The sequence below is a fragment of the Boleophthalmus pectinirostris genome, unplaced genomic scaffold (genome assembly GCF_026225935.1).
Source record: "Boleophthalmus pectinirostris isolate CB_2022bp ecotype Guang Dong unplaced genomic scaffold, ASM2622593v1 HiC_scaffold_21, whole genome shotgun sequence".
Taxonomy (NCBI): domain Eukaryota; kingdom Metazoa; phylum Chordata; class Actinopteri; order Gobiiformes; family Gobiidae; genus Boleophthalmus; species Boleophthalmus pectinirostris.
In genome coordinates, this window is record NW_026571175.1 from 20,997,017 (window position 1) to 21,010,709 (window position 13,693).

The window sequence follows — 13,693 nt, forward strand, 5'->3', positions numbered from 1 at the left end:
GGTTGGCGTGCCACTGCAGCCTTGTCAGAAATGCTCTTAATTATGTTTTATCTTTTTGAATTTTTGCCAGATTTCTTAATAATGTACTGGGCTTTGTGTGGTGACTCATATAGCTCTCCTGTCTAAACTTGGTCCTGAGACAAAAGGGAATACAGTAAGTCCAGCTGACTCATCCTACAGTGGAAATGAGACACTTTCCTCGGTGTTTCCTGTGTCACTGGGGTCAAATACTGCTGCCAGTCACGACTCCAGCTTACATTTGAGAACTGTTTTGAACAAATATTGCCATAGTCCTGACAATAATTACTATATTGACTTATCTTTCAATATTTTTGTATTCATTTTCTTTGCACTAGTGGGCATTTTAGTGTAATAAAAGTAGTACCATATGATTTGAGCAGTTGAAGGTCAAAAAAGTGACTTCTATGACTGAATGAATCTAGATACTAACCAAGTGCTAAAATTTTTCATTCTAAATGTTCTAAATCTTGCTTCTATTTCTGTTCTTTTTTCAGACCAAAATTTAGTTTGGATTCATTAATCAGTTTATTCTTCTATGATTATCTTGCTTTATGGTTATATTGGCAGTGACATAAAGTTCAATATTTTCACAAATGTATGTAGAAATATAGTCCACTTTAAGCTTGTTACAGGCTGAGCTTACTTGTAAAAATGTTTAATCACATTATTGCTGGAAGAGCAGTCAGTCCCTATCCTAGGTTTGCCCTGTTTACCTCAAGATTCATTCTGTTTTTGCTCTAATTTAGCATCAGAAGATTTTTGTTAGATTTTTTTCTCTGGCTTGATTTACTGCATGGATCTAGTTAGATAGATTCCTCCTTTCAGGGTTTAAAAATTGGGTACGTTCAAGATTCACTGTGTAACTTGTCCGATGGAGAGTCTATCACCTGCTTGTATCCATGGAGATGTGCCTTGAATGTTCCATGGAGATTGCAAGCCAAATTACAGGTTAGATTTGTGGAGAGGTGACCCCACTGACAGTAAGAACAAATGTTTTTAAAGATATTTTTGAGCAATAAATAACACCTGTAGATGAATAAATGCAAGGCAGATTAGTTTAATGCCATACTGTGGACAATTTAAATCAAAAGCATTAATTTCACTATGCAGACAAACAGGTTGCTGATCCTCTCCAGAAAAGTTACACAGTGCATCTTTAAGATTTCCTGAAATAGACCTAGCAGATACAGATCAGTGAGAGCGTTTTCCATCCTCAAGGGCCGGCCATTGGGTCATTCTTCTTCATTGACCTTCTCCATTCAGCTTCTCCCTCTTTACTTTAGCTCTAACGCTGTAGGAATGTCTCAGTGTCTCCAAGGGGCAGGATATCAGAATAACATGGCCTATTTTCCCTGAATAACTCACTGATCTGTGCGTATTCACCAAACAGGAAACAATGCACCCACTGAGAGGTCTGGCCACACTGAAATTCAAGATTTACTGAGGAGAAAGTGCCATTGATACACATGTAATGTAGCTGTGTCCTGAGGTTATAAGGGCCTTTCAGAGCTACACTAGACTAGGTATAGTCTAGACTATTTTTAGCTATCCATTCATCAACCTGCACTTACTACACTAACATTTTCATACAATTTTTGTGTGGAGTGTGCATGTTCTCCCTGTGTCTTAGTGGGTGTTCACCAGGTATTAGTGTGTTCATGGTTAACTTTGATAGCTGGAACTGATTATAAGATTGTTAATTTAAACAAGAATAAAGTATAAGTCAGCAACATTATTACAAAGCAAAGGTAATGCTAACCACAAAACAAGTACTAGCTACTTCCGTTTCTGCTATTAATATTAAAGGTCCTATATGACACAAACTTGACATCTTGTGATTTTTAAGACATGTTAGAATGTTGTTACCTCCTCAAAAACTTACCCACAGTTGAGTTTTGTTTCATTCCTGTATTTTTGAGTAATCCTGACCACATCTCCAAAGCTCAGAATGCTCTATTCCACCTTGTGATATCATGAAGAGGTAGTTTTCAAGTTAACAACTACCTTTTACCTTTAGTTCAGCCAGAGAGTCAGCCTAAATATACATATGTTTTATGTGTGAATGAAACAAAACACAACTCCAGGTATGTTTTTGATGAAGAAACAACATTATAACAGGTCAGAAAATAGCGTAGCATGGGTCCTTTAACCGTGTCAACTGTTGTCTGTGCTTCATTTGTCCAAGTAGGTAGCAAAAGATGTGAATGTTCTGTCACTCTTCCAAGTAGAACTAAACCGATGTATGCCACTGCTAATTCTTTGGAAAACCTATAGAGCAAATTACTACCAGCACCTGTACTGTCACCAAGGTCAAAACAGTAGTGCTATTTAAGCCAGTGTGTTAATAAGTTTATTTTTTTAAGAAGAAGAGCCCAAAAAACTAAGTCACTATTATTATAATTGGCCAGTGCAGTTTTTAAATAAATCACAACATCCCATTAGTGTTAACACAAGGACCTATTAACCTCCATAACCTCCATAAGAGGCTTAGCACTTGCCTTTTGTTGTCAGTTGATAAAAGAGAATCGTTTATATTAAAAAAGTTAATTTTCCTGAACAGTAGGATACAGAGCCACCCTTGTGTTGAAGTGTTTAAGATTAGTGCAGATCAGGGTTTCCATGGTAACACTGTATAAGCCGAACCAGAGCCGGACCAGAAAGTTTAAAGGACAAGAGTCATTTTTTGTGGGATTGTGTTTCCTGAGCTGCAACAAAATACATCAATACCACCTTTATTCTAAGGCAAATATATTTTACAATGAGACTATTTACCTCAAACACAACACACAAGGATAAAATCATAGTATAACATTCAAAATTTTATTCTGATGGAGGGCCTACCATACGCTTGTGTCCATGTTAAATGCAAATGATAGATTGATTATTTTAATGCCATACTGTGGAGCATTCCAGTAAGCAATTACATCAGTGGAGACAAACAAGTGTGGGACCCTCCACTAAGTTTGTACAATTAATTTTGATCGCGATTTCGATTTGTGTGTCAAACGATCTCCAAACTCATATAATCGAGTTGAAGCAATTAAAGCTTATCAAAGTTTATTTTGAGATATTTTTTATATAAATAAGTATATTTATTTTGCTTTTTAAATATAGAGATTGTAAAACTGCTGGATATATAGTTTATTTTGGATACATTTATGTTTTTCTATCCCTTATTTCATGTTCAAAGTACTGTATATTTTTATTCATGTTAAGTGTTATACATCGCAAAACTGCTCTAAGGTTCATATTTGTTGCCTATATTTCAAATATTGTATTATAATATTATTAGTAATATTTGAAAGTTTTGCGTAGATTATCAATAACAAAGTGTTTTTTGAGGGAGAAATGCTGAATAATTACAACATGTAACTAAAAAAGAATCGTTTGAATAATCATGATTTCAGTATTGACCAAAATAATCATGATAATGATTTTTTCCATAATCGAGCAGCCCTACCTTCCACTAACTGTAAATACAAAGAATCTTGAATTCCAAGAATTACATAACTATAAAATGTTCTTATATAGTGTTATATATATTTGCTATAATTACAATAATATCCAATGTCATCTTTGTTTGATAAGGCAATTTAAAAACCTCCCACACCGAAAGCCCTTGAGAGATGTTGAACTACAGAGATAATTATATTCTTCATGCAGGATTTGTATCTAAATGTCAATGTACCTGCCTCTTTCAACAAGCATAACTCTAGTTTGTTGTGTGGACTCATAATTACAACATGAATCAATCTGAAATGCATTAAGAACTTACGCATCAAATACATACAGTTTCCTGATGAAACTTTTTATGTTTAATGTTAAAAAATACAAAGACAGTTTAGCCGTTTTAGGAAATCAAATATGTAATTCAGTCAGACCTTTTAAGAAGAGTTTTAAATATGTATTTAATATATTATTGGAATAGCAATTTAGTCGCTTTCAAGGCATTTCAAATATTTGTACACTTTTTTTGGCAAGAAGAAAATGCATTTTGGATATTTTTTGTTTTAATAATTGTGATGATTCAGGTCTTCAATTTGAAAGTGAATGGTCATCTACTAAACATAATTGTAAGTGAATTAAGTTTGATGTCAATAATCCATTACCCATTAATAATTGATTAATGGGTATGTTTCTTCTTACAGTAATTGCAACACTAAAATTTGATACTGTAAGTAGAGGTAGGAATCACAGGGTCCCTCACTATTCAATACAAACCACAAACCACTACTTGTGCAACATTAAAATTAAATACATCTATTTAAATCAACAAAACAGTGAATATCTCATGTTTCCTTCCACTGAATAAGCAACAAAATTGTAGTACGTCACAAAAAATGGCTAAAAATGACCAAAAACACAATATATAAATACAGCATCCCACAATAGTGATACTGTATCACCAAATTTACAATCACAATATGTCGATATTTTTATATTTTTGCACTCCGTTAATTGTAGCATCTCTTATTCAAATTGAACATATACTATAGTGGCTTTTTACTACCAGCAACCCCACTGATGAGACTGCACTGTGTAATATGGATGAGATTTCTCCTGTTACATTATTGTTTGGCCTTTTGCCCTTCCTGCTTCCTGCCTCCTGTCTATAACATTTACAAACTGTCATTCATAATTTCCTCTTTAATCACATTTAACTGCTTCGAGTGTGGCATCAATACAGAGGCATTATCATCACTAACAAGGTCTGTAATTAAGACCGATCTAATTAACTTTCTCCTGGACACTGTGTTCTGTCATGGCATTTACACCACACTGGATTTTAAACCTCTTCTGTATTAATTATATGAAGTCTTAAATTACTAGTGTATTCCATTATCATTATATTCCTAAGCATGAAGCAGCTGTAGAGACCGGATTAAAATCTATAGAGCTTTTTTGTAGGTAGCAGCAAATTATCTAGATAAGTGAACAAAAGTAATTGACAGTAATTAATTAACAGTAATTGACAGGTATAAGAGTACACAGACTTGTACCTGGACAGATATAAAGCAGCATGGTATTATAAAAAGTAGAATGATTTAATATAAAAAAAAAAAAAAATCACACTGTATATATTGTAGTCTGAATAAATAGTTTATTATAATTAGGGGTGTGCAAAATATTGAAATATCGATATATTGTAATCTTTAATGTGATGATACAGTATCGATATATCGCCTAGAGTATTTTTCGGTATTTTTTACTAGATTATTTTGTTACAGCTCTACAGTTTTGTTGCTTGTTCAGAGGAAGGAAACTCGTTTATGCAACACATTTGTCATTTTCACTGTTTTGATGAGTAAAATGGGTGTGTTTCATATTCACTTTGCACAAGAAGTGGTTCAACAAAGACTTTAAGTATCACAGCCATGATTTAGCCCTGACCATATCAAATCAATCTGAAATATATCATATTGAATCCTATCGAATCGTAAGATCACTGCATCGTGATATGTATCGTATTGTGGCTTATGTATCAAGTAATGTATCGTATCAGCATCTTCTGAATGATACTCAGCCCTATACTATAATCCTGGTATCAGAACTGGTATTGAATGTCAAGTCTATTCCTTAGTACTGTATTTGAGTTTGAAATGTTAGCATTTTTAGCATCTTTAGCATTTTAGTGACAATTCTCCACAAAGCTTAAAAGTTGTAAGATGGTTGGGCATTTCAAACTGGAGGAAAAAACGCTTATTTAACAAAATAAAACACACATGCGATCAGAGGACTAATACTTCAATATAATTGCATACTGTCATTGTTTCCTTGGGCAAGACACTTTGGCCACCTTAACACTTTTTTTTAAGACGGAGTACATTACAGTGTGAATGTGGACAGGCGTTGATGCAGATTTGCAAATTGCAGTTCTAATGTTAATGAGGAGTGAGTGAATAATGCATTTAATTACAAGGCTACTTTCAGCTACTACATAACACAACTGGATACTTTATAAAGCTAATAGCGGATCTAAATTTAAAGCTCCTATATTATGCAAAATTGTTTTAGATTAGAGAGTTGTTACCTCAATACCTGGAGTTGTGCTTTGTTTCATTCTCACACATTTGAGTAATCACTTATCATTATTTTGTCTACATCTCCAAAGGTCAAAATGCAGTTTCAAAATGTAGTTTTTATGTTAACAGCTACCTTTTGCCTTTAGTTCAGTAGAGATTAGCAATTCTAGGGCTGAAATTATCCAAATGTTTCCAGTGAAGGTGTATGACGTTTAAAAACACAGTGGAGGACTTTTAGTATTTCCAAATGATGTCACAAAGTGGAACAGAGTGTTTTTGAGTGTGAGAGAAAAACTGAAGTTTCAAGATTTCTTTATTAGTTAATTTGCAGTGTATAGTAAACAGGGGTTATGTGTTAAACATGTGTGAATGAAACTACTCAAATCCATGTATCTTTGTGATGAGGAAACATTATAAGATAGATCAGAAAATAGCGTAATATGGGCCCTTTAAACATATTTGCACATACGTATCTTTTAGACTCTTTAGTGTCTTAAGAGTGTGTTGCTTGCGTCACCACTCGACCAGGTGCACATTAGCATCGCCTGACGCTGCTTCCAACAATAATTACATCCAATCAGATCCGAGTTTGTGCACATCTCGGAGAATATATTTGATTTAGCACATGCATTTTTCAAGTGGGCTGCTTTGTCCTCTACAATATCTGCAAATGGCTGAACCTGTTGAAATCATGTGTTTTTCAGTCAAACCGATCATGGGGCAGGTGTTTTTTTGCCTTCTCCTCTTCACTGTTGCATGTCAAGAAGCTCAGTGAAATATGTCTACATTTTGGCAGACAGCACTTCAGGTTTAAAAGGCTCAGTTTTGCTCTGGGAGTGATGGAGTAAGAGTGACAGGTGTGAATTGAAGCATCCGTACTCAGAGATAACCAATCAGCATGTGCTAAAACGCTGGTCTCATGGGATTTAAAGCATGTTGGTTTCACAGGGACAGTGTATGAACTCCAATAACAGTGATGATTCAACTTGTTAAACAGAGCTATTTCTATGCTGTATTAAAGGTGCATCGTGTAACTTTTCACCTTGTCACCTGCTTTTTTCTATGGAGATGTCATTGCTCTGCCTGGAATGTTCCACAGTATGACATTAAACGGCTCTATCAAACATTTATTTAATTACAGGTGGTTTTATAGCTCAAAAATACCTAGAAATAAGTGTTTTTTCAGTTTCAGGTTGATATCGGGTATCGACAGATCCTTAAAGCTGTAATATCTGAATCAATATTGAACTGAAAAGGCTGGATTGATGCATCTCTACCTAATATTCCAATTTGCTTATCTCCAAAACAACCATTGCCATATTATCTTTTACTGTATATGTCTCTTTTTTATGATGGAGCCATTTTCTTCTGTGCACAGGACAATGCATTACCTACATAATTTGCTTTTTGATTAATGTTACAACAGACTGAATTTGGAATGAGAGTAGATGTCTATGAATAAAACATTGGCTCAAAGATGGATGAGGACTTGTTTTGTGTTAGACTATTGCGTCAAACATATTCATAACTTTTCACTTGAGAAAATTTTTTTTGGTTTGGCAGACATTTCTTGATACAACATTTTTGACGTCTTGTTTTTGTGTTGATTTGTGCAGTCCACGTCAGTGAGATAAAGTACAGGCTGGTGAAATGTGATCACGTGTCTCTTTTACATAAACCGTACAAAGAGTGTAATGTCACCCGTAGCGTTCAGCTCGAGTCAAATGAAGCTCATGAGGCTAGCAGTTAGTAGCAAAATAAAAACACAAGGACCATGTAGAGCGGGTTAATATGAAATGATAAGGCTCTCCACAGCAGTTACAAAGAGATGGGTGGCAATTTTCCAATGTAAAGTCAATAGGAAACAGAGCCAAAGGAGCCGGAAATGCCCCCATGAACACTTCCTATTTGGAACGTGTTGGCAGTGTCCATTTATATGCACAGTCTAAGGTCCTAAAGCTGAAACTGAAGCCACAGACTCACCACTGGACTTCACATATGATTCAGATTCTGTTTGAAAATATGTGAGTGCTGAGGTCAGAACAATACTAATACTACAGTCAGCTCAGAGCAGTCAATGGAAAGGCCTGGATACTGTTACAATCAAACACTAGCTTTCATAATTATAATTACTTTCACATGGTTCAACTAAAGGACTTAATCAATTTCAATCAAGTGGTGATCTTTGCTTCATTTAACATTAGTTGTGCATCAGATCATTATATGCATGAAGTTAAGGCACTTAACCAATGGCCATCTAATTAATGGAAGAAAATACTAATAGAACTAGGACAAATAGTACGTTTAAGTTTCATGTTAGCCTCATGTTTAAGGATTCATGTTAGCCTCATGTAAAAAACAAACAAAAACAAAACAACACATAGGATTAGACTACAAATGATTGTATGATTGTAAGATTGGTAGAAAACTGGTAGTTGTAGAGAAGAGTTTAATAAAAGTTTAAAAAGCATTGAATGTGAATGCAAAGAAGACACAATTTTAATATGAAATGTTTTCTGCCTTCTTGTGAAATTTTGTGCTATTATTATTAATAGTACTTTCCTCTACTACATTAAAATAGTACTACCCACTTATAGTATCAGAAATATTAAAAATATTTTTCAATAGTGGAAGTAACATAATATTTTTGATAGAGAGTGCGCTTAAATTTAACTGTAAACTGCATTTAGATATGCTGAATCATTAAAACTATTTTAATTTCAAAGTGTGTAATACAATATAATAACTTCTCTAGTGCACTGATATTGCCATTATAACTTTCCCTGTATTGCTTTTTATTGCTGTGGAAAGTGCCTCTAAATAGTTGTTTATCATAATAAGTTCACATACGGAGGACAAATGTCTTCTGTTGGAACAGTGCATTGGCCTGACAGTGAACCCTGCTCCTGTGTTTGTGTTGAGCTTGTACTATTCAGTCTAAACTCATTATCTCGGTTCTGCTTCTGTCCACAGCCTCTGACGCCAAAGAACAGCAGTTTTGGATCAGTCAGCTCCAGGCCTGTGCCAGACGCCACTCAGACAGCAGTGCCAAGGTAATACCCCAAAACTATACCACCCTTTGCCACTCTGTACTACCTCAAAACTACCCCCATGTACTAACCCAAAACGATAGCGCCCTTTACCACTCCGTACCTCCCCAAACTCTACCATCTAGCCTCCTGTACCAGCCCAAAACTATACCAACCACCCATACTAACCTTTTACTTTTTTATGTGTCTCCAAAAAATCTCTTACTGCCTAACTACAGAAATCTGAAAGGTCCCTGATATTTAAGGTGCAATATGTAAATTTACTATTGGAGTGTTTGCCACCTGCTTGTCTCCGTGTAGACTGTGATTACTTTGCTTGGACTGTTTCACAGCATAAAACTTGTCTATCTCCTTGAATCAAGCAGCTGATGATTCCAGGCCAAATGACTGGTCAGATCTGTGGTGAGGTGACGCAAACGCATCTCCATAGAGACAAGAAGAACTTTCTTTAGCAAGTCTTATCTGCCTTGAGTTCATGTAGTTGTAAAGGTTAGGGTTTCACTTTTAAATGTCCCTCCTCTCAATGTGTCATCGTCCAGTGTTTGAAGAGATTTCTTTGGACTAACTCTGTAAAAGAGCACAGTGTGAAGTATCAGGGGGATTAAACAGAAATGATCCAGCCGTGATTGGATTTGTGCTTCTTGGCCTTGGAGTCTTTCAACTGTACTACTGGAAACGATGCAGATGACAGGAATAAATTAAATGTGGGTTTGGCAACAGCACCACAAACCACAATATAATGTTTTAATAGATTTAAATAAGAATTGGTGAAATGTCCCTTCTCACAATGTTTCACTATACATTTGTAATTCAGCTGACTCCCCGCTGTCTGTGCCAAAAACCACAGGCAATTTGAAAATAATTCGATTTCACAATGCAGAATCCTTAGCTCCCCTTCTTTACACTAACAGTCCATCTCAAGCACTGTGGCAATACTTTGACTTAAATGTTTTGCCATTATTTAACAGACCAAGTTAGAAAATGTTTTTAGATGATAATTATGAGCACTTGGTTAAACTGTAGCTACTGATACTTTACAGTGACGTCACACTGGTGGTGTTCTAACAAAAATGTAGATGGAGATGTTATTGCTTTGCCTGAAAGTTCCATAGTATAACATTAAACACATCTCTCTACCAGTTATTCATTACAGGTGTTTCTATTGCTCAAAAACACAATAATTCTCTCTGAATAGGGTTGCCTTTCCACAGATCTGACCTGTGATGTGTCCCTTGCAATAGATAGACTCCATGAAGACAAGCAGGTGACAGACTGTCCACCAGAAAAGTTGCACAATGCACCTTTAAGTGTTGCATTTTGCTATTTATCTATATCAGCTCATGTTTTTAACAATATTGTACATTTAGAATACTTTTTTGAGCATAATCCTGCTTTATGGTTTGGTTTCAGTATTATCATTTATCATCTGTATATGTTTCAGCAATACAATACAATCACACTTCAAAATTTGTTATCCTGACAGGCCCAGCTCATATATACAGCCATGACTTTGGGTTGATTGTGTTGCAATGTGTTAATCTCTGCAACACCATAATTCATTTTAATGTTTTAATTTGAGCTTTTCTCATTTCTTCCTCCTCTTCAGTCTCTCGTCCTCAGCACACAAACAGATGCACTAATACAAGTCATCAAGACAAATCCCACATCTCCTCTGACAACAATTAACACCAAGTTTAATCACACCGAAACCAATTAAAACTGTATGAGTCATGTGTAAACGTCAACTACAGTAGCACCCTGCCATTTTGTGGCATAAACAAAAATAAAGAGAGCAAAGCAATGTTAAAGCCACACACGCATATTTTAGACAATAAATATGTATTGTTGTGGGTGTAATAGTTTTTCACAGAAATCAGGCTACAGTTTGTATAGCAGAGTAATGAAATCTAACCACTGTAGCAAACAGGTTGACCAATTTTTTTTAGTAACCATAGACTGTATTTATAAATGGACATAGCTAGCCCATTAGTCGCCGCGTTCCAAACAGACAGTGAGCATGGGCATGCTTCCAGCTCCATCGACTCTGGCTCCAATTGATTTTCTATTGAAAAACAGTCGCTCTGTAACTGCTGCTGTCACACTCATCATTTAGGTCTTAAAATGTCCGTATTAACCCACTCTGCATGCCCCTGGTGTTTAATAACAGACCAATCAGGCACTTTCTTTCCCCGAGGTTGTTCCAGCTAGTGTTAGCAACAGGTTTGATTGACAGCATTGCAAAGGAGAAATTCCATTTGTCAGCTGGACAAAAGTTTATTTTTTATTGTCCCGCTGACAAATTGAATTTCTTCTTTGCCATGGATTCTACCTGGATGACAGAGGGATTTTACACACATATTGACAGCGTTGCTAAGCACCTGCTCCCTGTTAAACCAGCAGCACGCTTGAAGGGAGCGTTACCTTAAACAGCCTCACTTCGCATTGGCTCTTTGGTCGCTACGTTGCTTGTAGTCGTAATTCCAAATATTGAACTCGTCTCCAAATTCACCCATATAACTGCAGGCCTTGATGAGCTTCATTTGACTGGAACCAAACCCCATGGGTGACATTACTCTGCCTTAATCCATTTCTTTATACAGTCTATGTTAGTAACCAACCACAACTAGTTCAGTTTGCAAAAGCTGATGTATTACAGGGCACAACAGACATATAATTGCAGAGATAATTTGGCTAGACATTTTCATCGTAATAATTATATAAGGCATCTCCTTATGGAGAAGCTAATTCTTAATTGTATATACTAACACTGAAACCCACAGAAAATGCTACACTAATACTACAATACTAATACTCTACTAAACTATAGATTTTAAGCAACATCTATTTTCTTCATATTGCAGGCAATGCTGAGATTCATGTATGTTAAGAATAACTATTTCTATCTACTTCACCAGTCACCAACACCAAAATAGCATTCAAATCCTGTGTGGTGGTACAGCTGTCATAGTAACTATCCGTATCCTGACTGGATTAAGGTTTGGGATTTTGGGCCTGGGGGATTAGCCAGTTACACTTGCGTTGTCTGTCTCTATGTGGGATGTATTGGGGTCGTGCCTATAAACCGTAAGCTAAAAGGAGAAAGAGAGGAATAATGATTTAAAGTTATACTGCAATCTTGAGCCCCCCGACTGAGCTGGAGATGTTTACGACTGAGGAGGCAGGCACACGCATATGAATCAGGTTATTTTAGCTAGCATTGTTGTTGACATGTTTGAATACTGAAATCTGATGAAGAGTTTTAAAGCTGCAAAACTTATAATGAGTTGAATTTGATAATGTCATCATGGATTGCTGTTTTTTTTTTTTATTTCAAATTTTTATTTTTGTAGAGGTCTATAGCATTCAAATGTTGTCTTTCCTAATTTAGGTTAGAGACTGAGTCCATAAACTGCAGCTATGAAAGGTCCCATATTATGTTTTTGTCTGATCTCTTATAATGTGAGTTGTTTAACACACAAATCCTGCATATTTAGGTTGACAGAAAACAGTCTGTTCCACCTTGAGATGTTATGTTGTAATACAGGAAGTGCTCCATTGTGTTTTTAAACTCCACACATTTTTCACTAGAATCATTTGGATAAGTTTAGCCCTGGAATTTCCGATTTTCTACTGAACTAAAGGCAAAAGGTGAATGATAATTGGAAAACTTCTGCTTTTTGACATCACAAGGTGAACAGACTTTTAATCAAAACACAACTCCATGTTTTTGAGGTAACGACATTATAACATGACTAAAAGTTCATAAGAGTCAATTTTGTATAATATATGACCTTTAATCATATAAATCAGTATTTCCCAAAGTTTTTTTTCTGGGGAACCATATTTTAAAAGTCACAAACCTTCACAACCCCAGTCAATAGACATTATTCATAAATTACAAAATAAAGGTGGATTTGACCTTTATTGAACATTAATGAGGATATTTTATTGTTGACTGAGTGATTGTATCTCTCTGAACAATTAGTATTAATCAATTTTTAAACAAAGAAAAACTATTTGGACATTAAATGTAGCCCATTTCTTTTTCTTTTCAACATTCAGTTGAACCAGCAATATTGGAACGAAATAGTCACTCACTCTCTCATGTGTCAGAAATGTATATTGCAGACCTACATGCAGATCGTGACAAGGCGACCCAAAAAATGATATAAGTGGTTCTTAAATGTAGTCGTTCTAACTTCTTATGTTGATTTACTAATTGTCTGATCCATGCTTATTTGTTTGACTGTGGAAAAACATGCATTCAAACTCTGTCTCTGTCTCTACTCTAGCTCTATATTTCTCTACTCTAACTCTAACTCTCTACTCTAACTCTATATTTAGTAAACTGTATGAATTTCCAGGGAAAGCAATAACTTCATAGACACATTCAGGGTGAAAAATTATATAGTGCGCATTTAAATAAAAGATTAAATATCTTGTGTATGTGTTATGTGTTATTATGCTTTTTATCCCAGTGTTTTATATTACAGTTTCCTTCTTTGTGCTTAGGTAAGGAAGCTGAAAGGGTCTGATGAGCACCTGAGTGTGGAGCGGGCCGGGGGCGGACAGGAGGGGCTGGTGAGTCATACTCCACTC

The 13,693-nt window shown here is 35.5% G+C and overlaps 1 protein-coding gene across 2 annotated transcripts in view; it reads left to right on the forward strand.

Moving 5' to 3' along the window:
* Positions 1-13,693, forward strand: part of LOC110167276 (oxysterol-binding protein-related protein 10) — a 100,227-nt gene that overhangs the window by 29,956 nt on the left and 56,578 nt on the right. For both annotated transcript variants that reach the window (XM_020932609.2, XM_020932607.2), the window contains exons 3-4: positions 9,018-9,097; positions 13,607-13,675. In XM_020932609.2, coding sequence (XP_020788268.2) covers positions 9,018-9,097; positions 13,607-13,675 — 149 coding nt within the window. The remainder of the gene's footprint in view (positions 1-9,017; positions 9,098-13,606; positions 13,676-13,693) is intronic.